This window comes from Rutidosis leptorrhynchoides, chromosome 11 (assembly GCF_046630445.1).
Source record: "Rutidosis leptorrhynchoides isolate AG116_Rl617_1_P2 chromosome 11, CSIRO_AGI_Rlap_v1, whole genome shotgun sequence".
Lineage (NCBI taxonomy): Eukaryota > Viridiplantae > Streptophyta > Magnoliopsida > Asterales > Asteraceae > Rutidosis > Rutidosis leptorrhynchoides.
Genome location: NC_092343.1, coordinates 140,015,262 through 140,035,364, shown reverse-complemented (window position 1 = coordinate 140,035,364; position 20,103 = coordinate 140,015,262). Strand labels below are relative to the sequence as shown.

The window sequence follows — 20,103 nt, the reverse complement described above, 5'->3', positions numbered from 1 at the left end:
CTAAGCGATTATTTTCTTACCTGAAAGGACATTTTTAAGAGTGCACAACTATATTATGCACGTTAACGACAGCTCTTAGGGTTGTCGTTAGCAAAATCCTTAAAATGTTACCTCTCAATTCGATTCCTTAAGGCTTAAACACTCGAATCAAACAAATAGCTTAGAGGACTATTTTTGTAATACAACAAAAGTAAAAGCTAAATCTGTATCGTTCTACAGATATATTCCACCACGACGCAAGGCATCTTTGTTTTCCTAAAATAAACACTTCGCAGAAGACACGCTTTTGACTCCAATTTGAAACCCTACCTCCATCCACTTCCATTTTCACTTGATCTATTTCTCGATTTCTTCAAATCACTGATTCAATTCGCTGCAATATGGATGAAGAATATGACGTCGTTGTTCTCGGTACTGGTCTCAAAGAATGCATTCTCAGTGGTCTTCTCTCTGTTGACGGCCTCAAGGTATAATTCGCTTTTTTGCTACTTAAATCGGACACGTCATCACTCATTTTTTACTGATTTATAGGTACAGAATTTGTGATTATCCAGTACGTATTAGTTGATTTGTTGTTGTAGTTATGAATATGTTATAATTAGATCTGTTATGATCGATTGATACACGATATGCTTTACTTATTATACATATATAATTGTGAAAATATGTTAATTGAATTCATCTTGTTTGCATCTATAGTCACTGTAATTGCACTCTGTAGATGTGTATATTGTAAATGATATGTTATTTTTTTATTTTATTTTAGAAATGCAAATAATATATGAATATAGATAAGATTTGAATGATCTCATGATACGCGAATTGCCGCATTTCATGATAAAATCTGGTGTTATTTTTGATATTATTATAATAAATCGGATACAACATCACCCAATTTTTACCGATTTGCAGTTAGGGAATCTGTAATGATCAAGTACCTGATAGTTGATTTGCTGTTTTAGTCAGGACTCAGTTATAATAGATCTGTGTTGATCAATATGTTTGCACTTTTCTTTTATAAAATCGAGGGAAATTGTTATGGAATGTGATTATTGATCTGTGTAACCTAATTTAGTTTATAGTTATTGCAATTGTTTTATTTGTTGTCCGAGTTTTCTTTGTTTTCTGTATGTTGCAAAAGATAATTAAGTAGTAATAATTAATAAATTAGTGAGATTATCATATGAAAATTGCAGCATTTTATGATGACACATTTGTGCAGTTCAATTGGAATGATGATAAAATTCACTGTGATTTATATGGAATTTTTGTTGTTGATACTAAAGCTGACCTCAAGTAAAATAGTTATATGTTAATCAAATTACATCTGGACCATTGATTGTTTACGTATGCTTGCTGATTTATTGAAATAAAATTCTTGCTGTTCATTATTGTAATAAGAAAGCACATATGATATTAGATTTGTTATGGGTTTTTGAGATCTGCAAGGTATTAGGTCAATGGCTATTTAGTTTGATTTTTCGGTTTTCTGAATGATACATATATAAATATATAGGGAATTAAAGAATAAACTGCTGTGAACTTTTCTAGTTTTCTGACAAAGAAGTTAATATACTCAATAATTGTTTCACTTAACATAAAAATGTGTAGAGGCTGTGGCTTTATTGAAAGTTCCTTAAATTGTTTTGATGTGCTTATTGTCTTGTAAATTAGGTTTTGCACATGGACAGAAATGATTATTATGGGGGAGAATCAACCTCACTTAATCTTATTCAGGTTTTCTTCTATTAACCCCTTATCATGATGCATAACATACAGTTTCATGTAGATCTTAATAACATGTATGATTATTAATCTACAGCTCTGGAAGAAATTTAGAGGAAGTGATAAGCCTCCCGCTCATTTAGGCTCCAGCAGAGATTACAACGTGGACATGGTCCCTAAGGTATATTGTAAATAATACTATACTATTTGTTATGCTATTAAAATTTTATCTTCTAATGTTGTTTAACATGACATTTATGTATTGCAAGTTTATAATGGCAAATGGGGCTTTAGTACGTGTTCTCATTCACACTGATGTCACAAAATATCTCTACTTTAAAGCAGTGGATGGTAGTTTTGTTTATAATAAGAGAAAGGTATAAAGTTGCAAATTTTTACTTGCCTTTTTTAACAACCATTTGTCATTTTACATTGATTTTTTATTTTCTTGAACTGTATAGGTGCACAAAGTTCCTGCTACTGATATGGAGGCACTCAAATCTCCTCTCATGGGGATTTTTGAGAAGCGTCGGGCCCGCAAGTTCTTCATATATGTCCAGGATTATAATGAGAATGAACCCAAAACACACGAGGGGATGGATCTGACACGTGTCACGACTAGAGAACTTATTGCGTATTATTCTAATCATTACCTTCAACCTTCCCATTTTTTTGTTGTAAAATGTTCTGTTGAAATATTTTTTCTGCTCTTTGATTTATATAATGACTGACTAGACATATTAAAATGGAACTTTATATTACAACTATTTACATCAACAATATCTTGCAGTGTTATAGGAAACACAAATAGGCTCTTAACTGACACTTTTTAGAATATAAAATTGAGAGCATCTGAACTTTGGATTTGCATCGAGGAAAAAAATTTACTTAATAGCACCTTAACTTTTTGTTATGCTAATATAGATAACTTTTTGTTATGCTAATATAGATATAGATTGGATTATATATTTTAAGAATCCCTCAACAGATCATTAGTCTACCACAAAATAATTATAAGTTGAAGTAAGTAACATTTTTTAATAGAATAAGATACTTATATATCAGTTTAGCAATAGTGTTTTATTTTACTTTGTCAAATGAAGCTACATTGGTACTTGTTTTCTTAGTATAAGTAGATATATACAATGTGAGAGATGGGCCTATGCAACATGTATTGACATTTCCTCTTAAAACTGTACTAACGATATTATAATCTCTCAGTAAATACGGTCTCGATGACAACACTGTGGATTTCATAGGCCATGCGTTAGCTTTGCACAGGGATGATCGTTACTTAAATGAACCTGCTCTTGATACAGTGAAGAGAATGAAGGTTTAAACATGATGTCAGCTTGTGTCTATTTTATTTTTAGTTAAAAAATTTCTGAGAATTAACTTTTTTAATTATTAAAACTTCTCCACTAGCTTTATGCTGAGTCACTCGCACGTTTCCAAGGTGGGTCACCATACATTTATCCCTTGTATGGTCTTGGCGAGCTTCCTCAGGTACATTTTTTTCTGACAGGTTTCATTTTTATTTATTTATTTATTATTTATTGTGTTGCTTAATTTGCCTGTGAAATGATGGAGGTTCAATATTTTACTTGAAAATATATTGTAGGCATTTGCGCGACTCAGTGCTGTTTATGGTGGAACCTATATGCTGAATAAACCTGAGTGCAAGGTATCTTATATCATGTCTATTATTTATTTTGTTTTCTGAGTTTTGGTCTTTGAAAATAGTAAGAAAGGTTTCATTTTGGGAGTTAATGTTACTTTGTTACTAATACCAGGTTGAGTTTGATGAGGAAGGCAAGGTTTGTGGTGTGACATCAGAGGGTGAAACAGCCAAGTGCAAGAAAGTTGTTTGCGATCCTTCATATTTGCCTAACAAGGTACACATCTTTTGATATACATTTATTAAAAAAAACTGTAGTTTGTTATGCCTAGACTGGATGTACAAGGTAATGTTTAGGGGTGTTCAGTATACGGTTACAAACCGATTAACGTGATATACACAATTTGGGTAAGACATGGTGGACGGCCTATTTACCTGCAAACTGAAAGTTGATTGAATAGACACCTCAAAATCTTTATTTCCAGGGTATGAAAGATAATGAGATCACCTTTTTGTTATTTCTACAATTATCTAAGTATGGTTTTTGATAGGTGAGGAAAGTGGGAAAGGTTGCCAGAGCAATTTGCATTATGAGCCACCCCATTCCAAACACGAGCGATTCACACTCGGTGCAAGTTATTCTTCCACAAAAGCAGTTGGGTCGCCGATCAGACATGTGAGTTTTAATACAACATCTAAATTTTGTTTGTTTGTTTATACCTGGTTTTGTTTGATGCTTACTAGTAATCAATGTTAAACTGTTTATAGACCAACATATAATCAAGACATCGCCTTTTCTTTTAATATATTTTTTTAAATAATTAATGCCTCAGATAAGAATAGAAAAGTAAACATAATAATAAGCAATTCATTTAATTGTAACTTCTACTTTGCAGGTATCTGTTTTGCTGTTCATACTCCCACAATGTTGCACCAAAAGGGAAGTTCATTGCATTTGTATCAACTGAGGCAGAAACTGATCAACCCGAAATCGAATTGAAACCAGGGCTTGATCTTCTAGGACCTGTTGATGAGATCTTTTATGATATGTACGATAGATTTGAACCTGTCAATGAGCCATCTCTGGACAATTGCTTCATATCCAACGTAAGATTTTAGTACAGATCTTTTTGCACTATCTTTTTTGAATTCATACATGGTTCTGTAATTCATCTATCGTGTTTAACAGAGCTATGATGCCACAACACACTTTGAGTCAACTGTAATAGATGTCCTCAACATGTACTCAATGATAACCGGGAAGGTATGAAATTTTCAATATTCCTTAAACCATTTTGTTTTGACTTCTACTTATTGGTCATCATAACTTATAATGCTCCACATGGGCGGTATAATGAATGTCATTACAGCTTATACCTCTAATTTTGAGGGTTGTTGCTAACATATGTTTTCATGTAGGTTCTTGACCTGAATGTTGACCTAAGTGCTGCAAGTGCTGCTGAAGAATAGAAACATTGGAGGTGTGTAGTTTTTCTACATCTATAAAGCTCTGAAAATGCCTATGTGGTGGAAAGAAAAAGTTTAAGTTGTTATCTTTCTAGATATAAAACATTATATGCTTAAATGTTTAAGGATAATGGTGTTTATGTACTTTTGTGTAAAATATGACTTGGGCGTGTTCACATCCCTGGGGCCGGGGTGGCACAATTTGCAATTTTCTTTAATCATTCCACTCTTAATTGCTGAAGAATTTGTAGTGACATATCCACCTTAGGCTGAAACCGAATCCCAATTACTTGGACTGTTCGAGTTTTGGTTGGCTTGAAACCTTGAGAAATTTTCAAAACTAAAACATGAATTGATAAAATTTATTTGGAAGTTTTCAACGTCCTTGGTCGCAACTCACAAGATAGCCTAGTAGTTTGTCTCGTTATGTTGCTCACTAGAATCGGGTTTACATTTCACTTTAGGTTGTTGCAATAGTTAGGAAATTAATTATAAAAAACCATTTTTCTGAAAAAAAGAAAAGAAAATACAAATGATCCCTTTTGGGAAAAAGTTATACTTTACCCTTGACCCTTCGTGAAGATATCTGCATCCTGGTACCGAGATAGAACATGAAGAACACGAACGTACGAACACAAACGTGATTGGTAGCCATAAGGTCACGAATAAAGTGAACGTCGATCTTAATGTGTTTCGTCCATTGATGTTAAACCGGGTTGGACAAAAGGAAAACAGCACTTACATTGTCACAATAAATCAAAGTGGCTAATAATAACGGGCAATGAAGCTCACTTAAAAGATTTCGTAGCCAACACGTTTCAGCAACCACATTAGCGACGCCACATTACTCCACTTTTATATTGGACCTAAAAGTCGTAGGCTACCGCTTTGACGATCAAGATTGCAAGTTATTACCGGAAAAAACACAGTAATCTGAAGTAGATCGTCGTGTAGTAGGGCAACCTACCAATCAACATCCGAGTAAGCTACAAGTGAAGCAGTAGATGAAGTAAATAGTTGTAGACCTCGATCAAGAGTTCCCCAAATGTAGCGCATAATCTGTTTAAGAGCCAAAAAATAGGGTTCTCGAGGATCATGCATGTATAGACAGATATGCTGAATTACATAAGATATGTCAGGACGCGTAAAGTGAGGTACTAAATAACACCTCCAAGGCTGCTATATAGAGTGGGGTCGGATACAGCAGGACCATCGGCCCCAAGCTTAGAGTCAGTGTCAACTGGTGTGCTACAAGGGTTACACTGTAACATGTTATTCGGAGCTCGCTCAAGAATCTCAATAGCATACTTATAATCCTACTAGATGTACGGGTCACATGAATTCGCAAAAAATAGTTCAATGAGCCTAAATTTGTCATCGAAAATTCTTGATTAAGAGATTTGATGACTCATTGAAAAAGAGTTGTTGAAGAAGCTGTTAGAATAATATAATCAACATAAAGCAACAAATATGTTGTGTCATGGCCTTGTCCATAAATGAACAAAGATGAGTCACAACGGCTATGTTGAAAACCCGCCCGCTTACGCGAATCGCTAAAGCCAAGCTCAATGGACATGTTTGAGACCATATAGAGACTTCTTCAAAAAGATAGCATAATCAGGGTGTCCATGGTCCCGAAAACCTGGGGGCTGATGCATATAGACGGTCTTGGACATATTTCTATTAAGAAAAGAATTCTCGACATCAAGTAAATTTCGAGAAAGTGCATGACTAAGGATCGTACAATGGTGGTTGGCTTTACAAGCAGACTAAACGTATAATGACAGTCAATTCCATTCTGTTGGTAACGACCATTCACAACAAGACACACTTTGTTGCGACTAAGAAAACCATCCATGTTATGTTGTGCCGAAAGAGCCACATAAAACGAACTATATTCATGTCTTCAGGGCGAGGTACAAGGATACAACTATTATTTTTAATTAAAGAATTATATTCCTCAGTCATAACATTTTTCCACTTAGGATCGTGAATAGCTTGGGAGGTAGGATTGGGGAATGGGTGATATGGAAGACACTTGGAGATTGAGGCGTTGAACGGGTTTTGTAAGACCCAAATATTTTTAATGTACATACGTGTAAATAGGGTATTGGAAGTGTGGGTTTTCGTTGCACACTTTTAAAAGAAGTCAGAATCTGCCCAGGCACGTTTGCGCGCCGCGCAGGGTGGTGGTGTGATGACCCGAAAATTTCCGATCAAATTTAAACTTTAATCTTTATATGTTTTCGACACGATAAGCAAAATCTGTAATGTTGAGTCTCGAAAGTTTTGAAATCCATATTCATGTAATCAATTACCCTTTGACCATATCTAACGATTCACAAACATATATGTGTATACTGATATGTATATATATATATATATATATATATATATATATATATATATATATATATATATATAATATAATATATACTTATTAAATTGAAAACGTTAACAAAGTATTAAATATATAATACTTTACATAAACGAGTTTGTTTCGATATTTGTTCAATAAAGTTATTGACGGAATTAAAAGATAATATCATATGATTGAATTATCAGATACATTGAATCATGATTACGAGTCTCTATTACGAAGCCCACGTTGATTTGAGAAATCGTTTCTTTTTAACGATATTCGGAATAAATGATAAAGTAATTTACAAGTAAGAACAAAGTATCACCTAACGAGAGTTAGACAAAAGTTAGTGGAGATTCCTGTTTGATCTCTAATACGTATTTTACAATAATTACCTCGTGTTGTTAATAAGTTAATTATTCAACTTTCATAATGATTGATCATATAGAAAGAATAAATGGGAACCCATTCGATATGTTACATTAAAATGATTATGTACGTTTGATTATCCTTTAGATTTAACCTTACGATACACGATTGAACTATAAGTTAGAAACTGGGAACCATTATGACTTATGTATTATATGACTTAACTTTATTAAACGAAAACGTTTCTCGATAGGATAGAATTTGTTATTTAAAAAGGTTTTGTTTAAATAACGTGAATTGAATATATACAATAGGTCGAAATGGTAATTGTTAGAACTAAGTACATAAATAACTTGCAACGTGTGTTAACAACGTGTTTATTAAAAATATATTATTTCAATTAGTTAAGAAAACGATAGTAACATTTGTTTATTTGATTCGATAGATATTAATATATATTATTTAGAAAGTTTAAGGAAATTAAAATAAACATTGTTACATAAAAGAATATTATCAAATTAAGTTTTAAAGCGTAAACGTTATATGATATAATATGTTCGATTATGTAAACGATCTTAAATTATACTTTGAAATATAATTAGTTTTGAAAATTTAAATGTTGTATTATTAGAAAAATATTTCAAACCTATATATATTATGTATATATATATTTTAATTTAGTCATAAAACGCTTTAAATTAAACTAATATTATTAAATATGTTTTGTTAAATAACGAGACTTTGATTTATAGAAGTAAATGACCAAAACACTAAAAAGATTAAGTTACACTTTGAGTGGGTTAGTTTTCCATTAATTTAAGTCTAATTATTGATAAAGGTACACGTCGCGTAACGTAAAAGGCTAGTTTTCTAAACGTACGAAAGTGCGCTCGAAAAACCGAAAGTGGTACATGAGTCGAGTGGCAACGTAAGATTCATTTTAGTAAAAATTACATTTTTACTACGCACGTAAATATAATATTATATTTAATTAATTATAAAGATTAAATATTAATATATAAATATTTATGTTACATAAAAAGTGTCGGCATGAATGAGATGAATGATTGAATGTGAAATGGGAAGTAGGTGGATGTCAAGTTCCTTTAAATATCGAACGAGTTTGATTTGTAATTCATTTTTTTTCTTTTCATCATCTGTCTCTCGCATTCTCTATATATATATATATATATATATATATATATATATATATATATATATGTATGTATATATATATATATATATATATAAATTATAATTATTATTATTAAGATTAATATTATTGTTAATCTTATTATTAGTATTAGTAGTATTTTACTACCATTAAGTAGTATACATAAAATACTACGACGAGGTCATGAGTGCTTTATTTTCAAAACGGATTTTTACAAGCGGGGCAGAGCTAAGGAAATTATGGGTTATAGCCAAGGTTGCAAAATACGTGAGACGGGGTCGAGACGGTCGGGTCCTAAAAAGGTCGAGACGTTCGAGACGGGGTCGAGACGGGGGTCGAGACGGACGTTGACCAAAGTTGACTTTTAAATATATAAGTATAAAAATGCTTATATGTATACATATTTTAAAGCTAAAAACTTTAATTAATTAATTTATACCGATAATTGCTATCATCGTTAATTTAATACAAAAAATTCAAACTAAAATACGATATATTTTACCGATTTTATCGATTTTCTCCCTTTTCTGAATGTTGACCGACTTTGACTCGATTTTTTTCAACTTTAACCCGAATTTTGATCGTTGACTGTCATATTAGACGGTTTTCTACGAGACGGGACGGACTAGTCACCAAACCGTCGAGACGGGCGTCGAGACGGCTCGAGACGGGGTGTTTTGCAACAGTTATAGCTATGGAGGTTATGGGTATGGTTCATGGGTATGCTCGTGAGGTCAATCTAGTGTTTATCATTTTCGTTGCGTCTATGTACCTTTCCTGCAATATTGAATCTCAATATTGATACGTAGGCACTCATAATTTAATTTTTACATATTAATAGTGTAACCCTGACTAGTGCTCGAGTATATAGGAGTATGCATGCTTGTACTTTTGTTATTATCGTTAAATAGGTTATGTTGAATCCTGAATTAGTTACATATGCGGTTGAGATAAGGTATAAGATATGCATGTCGTTGGAAAGCTAGCGGAAAATTAAAAACTTTTCATTTAGATATCGAATGGTTTCGATAAACGGATTAGAAGTTATAGTCAATTGAATTTTTGTATTATTATTAAAAATGATTATTATTATCGTCGTTATTATCGTCGTTCTAGTTTTTATCCAATTATTATTATTATTATTATTATTATTATTATCAATAAAAGATATTATCATTAAAAATTGTTATTTTTATTATTATTACTATTGTTACTGTCGTCAAAGTTATAATTAGTATTATTATTATCATTAAAATAGTTATTAATATTATCATTAATATTATCATAATATTTATTATTATTAGTATTATTATAATTAAAACTAATATTAGTAATATCTAATTATTAAGATTACTATTATTATCATTAATATGAACGCGATATAAAAGACGATTAAAAGCTATTAAACAAGTCGATTATGAAATAATGAGTATGGGTATCATGATGAAATTTAAAATATTGTAAGATATTAATTTAGATAAAATTATCGTTTTTCAATATTTTTATCACTATTATTATTAAAAATATTATTAATATTAAAAATATCATTTTTACAAATATTATTATTTTTTATAGGAATATCATTGTTGATATAAAAATTCATTATTATTATTAATAAGAATTATCATTTATTCATAATACTATTTTTCGTAAATATAAATATTGTTATTATTATTAGTAGAATAATAATAATTATTATTACAAAATAATACAACTTTTACTTACTATTATTATTATCGATATTATTTTATCAAATAAATATGTAATACAAAGATATTTTACTACGTGTAATATAACTACATTAATACTACCCATCATATTATTTTTATGATATTAAATGAACTTTATAAATTTTACTACTTAAGATATATAAAAGTATATTTTTATTATATAAATTTTAATAATAAATGAATTATATTATTTACTTTAATAAAATATTTAAAAAAAATATTTAAAAATATAAAACGACGATATTTAAACCATATAATAATCATGCATAAATTTTGGAAATCATTTTGAGTCATATTGACTTTTGTTGACTTTTGCATATTAGTCTCGAGCATTAGGATTGTGATACACTATGACCTGACCTAAATTGCTATACCGATATTGACCAACATATAAAAAAATACAATTAATATAGGTTCGTGAATTCGAGGCCAACCTTACACTTGTTCAATGATGTTACATGTATTTTTACTACAAAATACAGTATGGTGAGTTTCATTTGCCTTTTTACCCTTTATATTTTTGGGCTGAGAATACATGCACAATTTTTATAAATGTTTTACGAAATAGACACAAGTAATCGAAACTACGTTTTATGGTTGAATGGTTCGAAGCCGGATATGCCCCTTTTAAACTTGGTAGCCTAAGAATTAGGGAACATCACAATTTTGAGAGTTAGTGCATCCCTAATTGACGCGAATCCTAAAGATAGATCTATGGGCCTGACAAACCCCATCCAAACTGCCGGATGCTTTAGTACTTCGATTTTAATAAGGTGATTGCGATTGACTATAAAATTATAGCATACTTACGAGTATGCCGGGGATATTCTATATGCATTATGTTAATGTCGATTACCAGGTGTTCATCATATGAATGATTTTTTAAACACTTACGAGTGTATGATTATTGAATAAATGGAATCTTGTGGTCTATTAAAATAATGGAAATGATTGTTTATGATAAACTAATGAACTCACCAACCTTTTGGTTGACACTTTAAAGCATGTTTATTCTCAGGTTTGAAAGAAATCTTCCGCTGTGCATTAGCTCATTTTAAGGATATTACTTGGCGTCATTCATGACATATTTCTAAAGACATTGCATTCGAGTCATTGAAGTTCATTAGAGATTATTATTAAGTAAATGACAGATTATGTCATTTATAGTTTGGATATTATGAAATGGTATGCATACCTATCAACTTTCGATGTAAATGAATGTTTGTCTTTTAAAACGAATGCAATGTTTGTAAAATGTATCATATAGAGGTCAAGTACCTCGCGATGTAATCATATGTTATCGTATTCGTTCTGATGGATTGGGACGGGTCGTTACATGTGGTATCAGAGCGGTGGTCTTAGCGAACCAGGTCTTGCATTAGTGTGTCTAGCTGATAGTCGTTAAGATGCATTAGTGAGTCTGGACTTCGACCGTGTCTGCATGTCAAAAGTTTTGCTTATCATTTTTGTCAAAAATTATCTGCTTATCATCTTACGTCTAAACGCGTCTTACTGCATTCATTGCATGTATAGTGTATGGACAAAATTCATATCTTAGCGTATCTGCTAATTCATATCTCCGCGTATCTGTTACTGTAAACTTTGCCTGACATATTCCGTAAATTCCTCCGTAATCAACGAGATCTTTTGTTCTATATATATATATATATATATATATATATATATATATATATATATATATATATATATATATATATATATATATATATATATATATATATATTTGGATATTCTATATAATTAGAATACCATCCGATAGCCGGAAATCATTTCATATCGAAAAATTCTTTAATTCAATCGTACGAAATGGAACTCGCCACTAGTTCAAGTCCCTCGGATTTCCGACATGGATATTCACCTAAGCTCCGAAAGCAGTATAATCGGAATGAATCAACCAATCAGCCATCCCCAATTCATCTGATGGGTTCGTAGCCTCCTCAATCATTGGAGACAAGAAGAAGGTGATCCCTTCCACCCACCACATTGCCCTCTTGGCGATGAACCTGAAGCACTTACCGGCGAACCTGTTCGAGACACCATTTCCTCTCTCATTTCCAGAGTATCTCGTCACGATTATATACTACATTAAATTCTAGATTTTATTTATCCGCTCGTCCGAACCGACAACCACCCCGGTGTAATAGAAGAAGTCAACGAGCTTCGCGCTCGGGTAGTGGCTTTGGAGAATATGGTGCGAAGGTTACAAACACCATCAGCAGCACCAGCAGCATAACCAGTACCGCCAGCACCAGCAGCATCACCGACATCAACGGTATCACCATCATCAACACCAACAGTATCATTACCACCACCAACAATCACATCCGTATCACACGCCTCAATATCACAATTTGTATATCGGATATCAACATCACACGCCCATAGATACCAAGGAATACCAACAACAACAAACGATGAAGTATTGATTCATAAATTCATCGGAGAAACATTCTGCGGTGATTATGTAATCTCTAAAGTCTTAGAGATTATCTATTTCAGCTTTAACCATAAATCAGATGAGTGGACAGAGAGGATAGAGAGAAGAATCGAAACCCTGACAAGAATGGTGCACGATTTACAAGCTAGACTTGTTTTAACAGCAGCATCAACAGTACCCTTAGCCTCACCAACACAATCAGTGCTGCCAACATCGTTAGAATCATCAGCACCTCTAACATCACAACTCCGCCAGTTCAAGAAATTAATGTGGATATCATCACAACACAAGAACGAGTATATTGTATTAATGAGTTATGAAGTATTAACTCATTCTTTCCGAAGAAATTATATATTATATATATATATATATATATATATATATATATATATATATATATATATATATATATATATATATATATATATATATATATGAATTCTGAAACTATAATAAATCTTTCGTACTAAGCTATTAAGTATGAATTGAAAAAGGGTAGATACTACTCGTTTAAATTCATATTACTAATATGCTATGAAGTATATCCTTCGTTAACAACTTAACCATCGTTAACTGCAATCTCTGCTTCAAATCAATAAATTCCGTCTCATAATAAACCAAGTGTATTATTCAATAACATGTTTGATTTTACACTTTCATCTTCGATGTACTCGAAACTTACTGGAAAATAACATTCGAATCTTGTGAAGTTAGCAAGAGTTTTATGAGCATCAACATGATGCACTAAGGAAATATCTATAAGAATAAATAATGAAGTATTAATCACAGTAGTGAAATACTCTGTAAAGATTATGTAATCTCTAATGTTAGAGATTATTCATTTCTAATTCCAGCCTAAGATCAAATGAACTTAACTCATCAAATCTATATTACATCTGAAGAAAATATACTTATATTTTCATAAAGATTGTGATAAAATTCTCTGGTACAAAACATTACTTGTGAAATTTTTTTTAAACGGGTAGGTAATACCCGAGAGATATTTAAATTCACAATTTATATGTTACCTTCTTCGATTCTGATTCAACAATCATCAACTATACTCCCTACTTTCACGACAATTTACATTCTTTTATGGAAATCAAAACAACCATACTCATTCAAATCTAATTACATATTTTGATTTTGAAATCTCAGAATTCAATTCGAGATATAACCGAAATCATCACTCTTAGATTCTTACATCTTTCAAAAACATACTTTGACTTCAAAAATGTACTAGAACATCATTTCCATTCATGGAACCCGCTATATCATTCAAAATCCTAAGACATCGTAGGTATATTAACGATTACAATCTGTGTTCAAATCCTTCGAAATTCCTGAAGACACTCGAGATGATGATCCAACCACATATTACCCACAGTCATGCACCTGAAAAGCTCTCGAAACCAAAGTTATAGTTTAACACGTATCCGTGTCAGATCCTTTGACATTTATTACCAAATAAAATTTTTCAATCTCTTTTCAAAGTAGACAGTTTTGTCACAGCTCCAGCAAATCACCTTCATTTGTTTATATGAATACACCTTATTATAACAATTACCTCCTCATCATTATTACTGGGAAACCTTTTATATCTCGCCACATTAGCAGTAAACTTATCAACAACTTCATTAACCGTCGACTTAAGCCTCTCCGAAAATTCACTATACTTATTCATTGAAACCCCATCTTTTACTCATCCGCATCTTGCAACAAGAATTGCCATACCAGTTACTGAAAATCAGCAATCAGTATTTTGAAATCTCGCAGCGTTCCTACTTCAATAGTTATATATACATATAACGTATATCTCCTAAACTTACACACTTCGAAAGTGAAGTTTCTGAAAAATATCTCAACTATGAACTAACTCTCCGAAATTGGAAAAATGCTAATAAAGCAGCAAAAACTGTAAACGACTTTATCAGTCAAAAGTTTGATGATAAAGAATAATGTGTTGGTAAAGCCCAGAAAAAGAGAAGAGTTGATACTGAACAACGGATTGAGCAGACCGTGAAGCAGACAAGGACAAATACAAGGACCAAAGTCTGTATTTAAAGAATCTTGATGATTCTGTTTCTGACGAAGTCATTAACGAATACCTTGCTCCTGACTCTAAACCTTTGCGGACAATATTCTTCATCATCATCATATCTTAAACATTCTAAAATATCATCGTATCTTTCATTATAAATATCCTCGATATTTCTGAAGATATTTTCATAAGCATTCTTATCTGAAATCATTTATCTCTCCGTAATATCTGCAACATAAAAGAAACTATGTTAGTTTCTAAATTCTGAAAAATTCGAATATGAATGTTTTTGAAGTAGTGTTGGGAACTGAAGCATGAGTTAGTATAATATAATGACACTTGATCAACGTGATTATATTACAGTAATTCATGCTGAGTTTCTAATGGAACGTGATGATTCACAGAACATACCGCCATCATGTTCCATTTACACGAATCTTACATTCTACCCAATCTCTAAACATATTAAGAACATATCTTATTGATAGTTCTATCTTTTCGGATATTCTAGTAATTTAACAAATCAAGATTGTGTCATTACGATTTTTTTTCTTAGAACATTAACTATGTTCATTTCAAAATCCATACGAATTCTGGACCATTATTCTCTTGACTGGAAGTCGAGAAGAGGAGACAAAAGTATGGAACCCTTGAATACAAAAGAAAATATAAAGCTCGACAACAACACATAAATTACAAACCGTGCATATCAATACGTATTTTCACGTAAAGGCACGGGAAAATTAATAACACTATAACCCCAAGATAATAGTAGAAGTAAATAAAATCATCCGGTGGTAGATGAAATAGAAGAATGACAGATATGAAGGTTAGAAGTATATCAAGGATCAAAACGAGATGAAGCATATTAACAAATACTATAAAGTATGAAGTAAGGAGAAAGAATAGAAGATGTGAGATATGGAAATAAGGAAACGAAGGGGGTGGATTTATAGTGAAATATCCGACAGAGAAATCAGAACAGATTATTGCATTTAATCAAAGAAGATCCTGATTTCCTAAATCACTGAAACACCAAATCTTATTACGGAGATTTTCTTTAAATCCCTTGAATTCCGGACACCAATCATAACTATGTTATCAGTTAAAATGGATCTATATTTAATCATTTTATTCTTTTGCGATAGCTTCACTTATACTCTTCGTGTAATCAAATTGTTTTATCTATATTACTCAATGATGATAAACTCTATTATCAACACATATTCGTCATGAAAACATTTTTATAGTTAGCCATGACGACCTCGATCAAATTTCGGGACGAAATTTCTTTAACGGGTAGGTACTGTGATGACCCGGAAATTTCCGATCAAATTTAAACTTTAATCTTTATATGTTTTCGACACGATAAGCAAAATCTGTAATGTTGAGTCTCGAAAGTTTTGAAATCCATATTCATGTAATCAATTACCCTTTGACCATGCCTAACGATTCACGAACATATATGTGTATACTGATATGTATATAATATATACTTATTAAATTGAAAATGTTAACAAAGTATTAAATATATAATACTTCACATAAACGAGTTTGTTTCGATATTTGTTCAATAAAGTTATTGACGGAATTAAAAGATAATATCATATGATTGAATTATCAGATACATTGAATCATGATTACGAGTCTCTATTACGAAGCCCACGTTGATTTGAGAAATAGTTTCTTTTTAATGATATTAGGAATAAATGATAAAGTAATTTACAAGTAAGAACAAAGTATCACCTAATGAGAGTTAGACAAAAGTTAGTGGAGATTCCTGTTTGATCTCTAATACGTATTTTACAATAATTACCTCGTGTTGTTAATAAGTTAATTATTTAACTTTCATAATGATTGATCATATAGAAAGAATAAATGGGATAAGGTTAGTCGACAAGATAAACCCATTTGATATGTTACATTAAAATGATTATGTACGTTTGATTATCCTTTAGATTTAACCTTACAATACAATATTGAACTATAAGTTAAAAACTGGGAACCATTATGACTTATGTATTATATGACTTAACTTTATTAAACGAAAACGTTTCTCGATAGGATAGAATTTGTTATTTAAAAAGGTTTTGTTTAAATAACGTGAATTGAATATATACAATAGGTCAAAATGGTAATTGTTAGAACTAAGTACATAAATAACTTGCAACGTGTGTTAACAACGTGTTTATTAAAAATATATTATTTCAATTAGTTAAGAAAACGATAGTAACATTTGTTTATTTGATTCGATAGATATTAAGATATATTATTTAGAAAGTTTAAGGAAATTAAAAATAAACATTGTTACATAAAAGAATATTATCAAATTAAGTTTTAAAGCGTAAACGTTATATGATATAATATGTTCGATTATGTAAACGATCTTAAATTATACTTTGAAATATAATTAGTTTTGAAAATCTAAATGTTGTATTATTAGAAAAATATTTCAAACCTATATATATTATGTATATATATATATTTTAATTTAGTCATAAAACATTTTAAATTAAACTAATATTATTAAATATGTTTTGTTAAATAACAAGACTTTGATTTATAGAAGTAAATGACCAAAACACTAAAAAGATTAAGTTACACTTTGAGTGGGTTAGTTTTCCATTAATTTAAGTCTAATTATTGATAAAGGTATACGTCGCGTAACGTAAAAGACTATTTTTCTAAACGTACGAAAGTGCGCTCGAAAAACCGAAAGTGGTACATGAGTCGAGTGGCAACGTAAGAGTCATTTTAGTAAAAATTATATTTTTACTACGCACGTAAATATAATATTATATTTAATTAATTATAAAGATTAAATATTAATATATAAATATTTATGTTACATAAAAAGTGTCGGCATGAATGAGATGAATGATTGAATGTGAAATGGGAAGTAGGTGGATGTCAAGTTCCTTTAAATATCGAATGAGTTTGATTTGTAATTCATTTTTTTTCTTTTCATCATCTGTCTCTCGCATTCTTCGTATATATATATATATATATATATATATATATATATATATATATATATAAATTATAATTATTATTATTAAGATTAATATTATTGTTAATCTTATTATTAGTATTAGTAGTATTTTACTACCATTAAGTAGTATACATAAAATACTACGACGAGGTCATGAGTGCTTTATTTTCAAAACGGATTTTTACAAGCGGGGCAGAGCTAAGGAAATTATGGGTTATAGCTATGGAGGTTATGGGTATGGTTCATGGGTATGCTCGTGAGGTCAATCTAGTGTTTATCATTTCCGTTGCGTCTACGTACCTTTTCTGCAATATTGAATCTCAATATTGATACGTAAGCACTCATAATTTAATTTTTACATATTAATAGTGTAACCCTGACTAGTGCTCGAGTATATAGGAGTATGCATGCTTGTACTTTTGTTATTATCGTTAAATAGGTTATGTTGAATCCTGAATTAGTTACATATGCGGTTGAGATAAGGTATAAGATATGCATGTCGTTGGAAAGCTAGCGAAAAATTAAGAACTTTTCATTTAGATATCGAATGATTTCGATGAACGGATTAGAAGTTATAGTCAATTGAATTTTTGTATTATTATTAAAAATGATTATTATTATCGTCGTTATTATCGTCCTTCTAGTTTTTATCCAATTATTATTATTATTATTATTATTATTATTATTATTATTATTATTATTATTATTATTATTATTATTATTATTATTATTGTTGTTGTTGTTATCATTATCAATAAAAGATATTATCATTAAAAATTGTTATTTTTATTATTATTACTATTGTTACTATCGTCAAAGTTATAATTAGTATTATTATTATCATTAAAATAGTTATTAATATTATCATTAATATTATCATAATATTTATTATTATTAGTATTATTATAATTAAAACTAATATTAGTAATATCTAATTATTATGATTACTATTATTATCATTAATATGAACGCGACATAAAAGACGATTAAAAGCTATTAAACAAATCGATTAGGAAATAATGAGTATGGGTATCATGATGAAATTTAAAATATTGTAAGATATTGATTTAGATAAAATTATCGTTTTTCATTATTTTTATCACTATTATTATTAAAAATATTATTAATATTAAAAATATCATTTTTACAAATATTATTTTTTTATAGGAATATCATTGTTAATATAAAAATTCATTATTATTATTAATAAGAATTATCATTTATTCATAATACTATTTTTCGTAAATATAAATATTGTTATTATTATTAGTAGAATAATAATAATTATTATTACAAAATAATACAACTTTTACTTACTATTATTATTATCGATATTATTTTATCAAATAAATATGTAATACAAAGATATTTTACTACGTGTAATATAAATACATTAATACTACCTATCATATTATTTTAATGGTATTAAATGAACTTTATAAATTCTACTACTTAAGATATATAAAAATATATTTTTATTATATAAATTTTAATTATAAATGAATTATATTATTTACTTTAATAAAATATTTTAAAAAAATATTTAAAAATATAAAACGACGATATTTAAACCATATAATTATCATGCATAAATTTATGAAATCATTTTGAGTCATATTGACTTTTGTTGAATTTTGCATATTAGTCCCGAGCATTAGGATTGTGATACACTTTGACCTGACCTAGATTGCTATACTGATATTGACCAACATATAAAAATATACAATTAATATAGGTTCATGAATCCGAGGCCAACCTTCCACTTGTTCAATGATGTTATATGTATTTTTACTACAAAATACAGTATGGTGAGTTTCATTTGCCTTTTTACCCTTTATATTTTTGGGCTGAGAATACATTCACAATTTTTATAAATGTTTTACGAAATAGACACAAGTAATCGAAACTGCGTTCTATGGTTGAATGGTTCGAAGCCGGATATGCCCCTTTTAAACTTGGTAGCCTAAGAATTAGGGAACATCACTAATTTTGAGAGTTAGTGCATCCCTAATTGACGCGAATCCTAAAGATAGATCTATGGGCCTGACAAACCCCATCCGAACTGCCGGATGCTTTAGTACTTCGATTTTAATAAGGTGATTGCGATTGCCTATAAAATTATAGCATACTTGCGAGTATGCCGGGGATATTCTATATGCATTATGTT

At 30.1% G+C, this 20,103-nt stretch overlaps 1 protein-coding gene across 1 annotated transcript; it reads left to right on the top strand.

Annotated features, from left to right (window-relative positions):
- The first annotated feature begins 268 nt into the window (after positions 1-268).
- On the top strand, positions 269-5,081 carry LOC139874241 (guanosine nucleotide diphosphate dissociation inhibitor 2-like). Its single transcript, XM_071861697.1, has 13 exons — positions 269-467; positions 1,675-1,737; positions 1,823-1,906; positions 1,995-2,102; positions 2,187-2,359; positions 2,947-3,058; positions 3,151-3,231; positions 3,347-3,409; positions 3,519-3,620; positions 3,895-4,019; positions 4,240-4,450; positions 4,533-4,607; positions 4,763-5,081. Exons 1-13 carry the CDS (start codon positions 381-383, stop codon positions 4,811-4,813), a joined length of 1,335 nt encoding a protein of 444 aa, XP_071717798.1. The 5' UTR covers positions 269-380; the 3' UTR covers positions 4,814-5,081.
- The last annotated feature ends 15,022 nt before the right edge of the window (positions 5,082-20,103 follow it).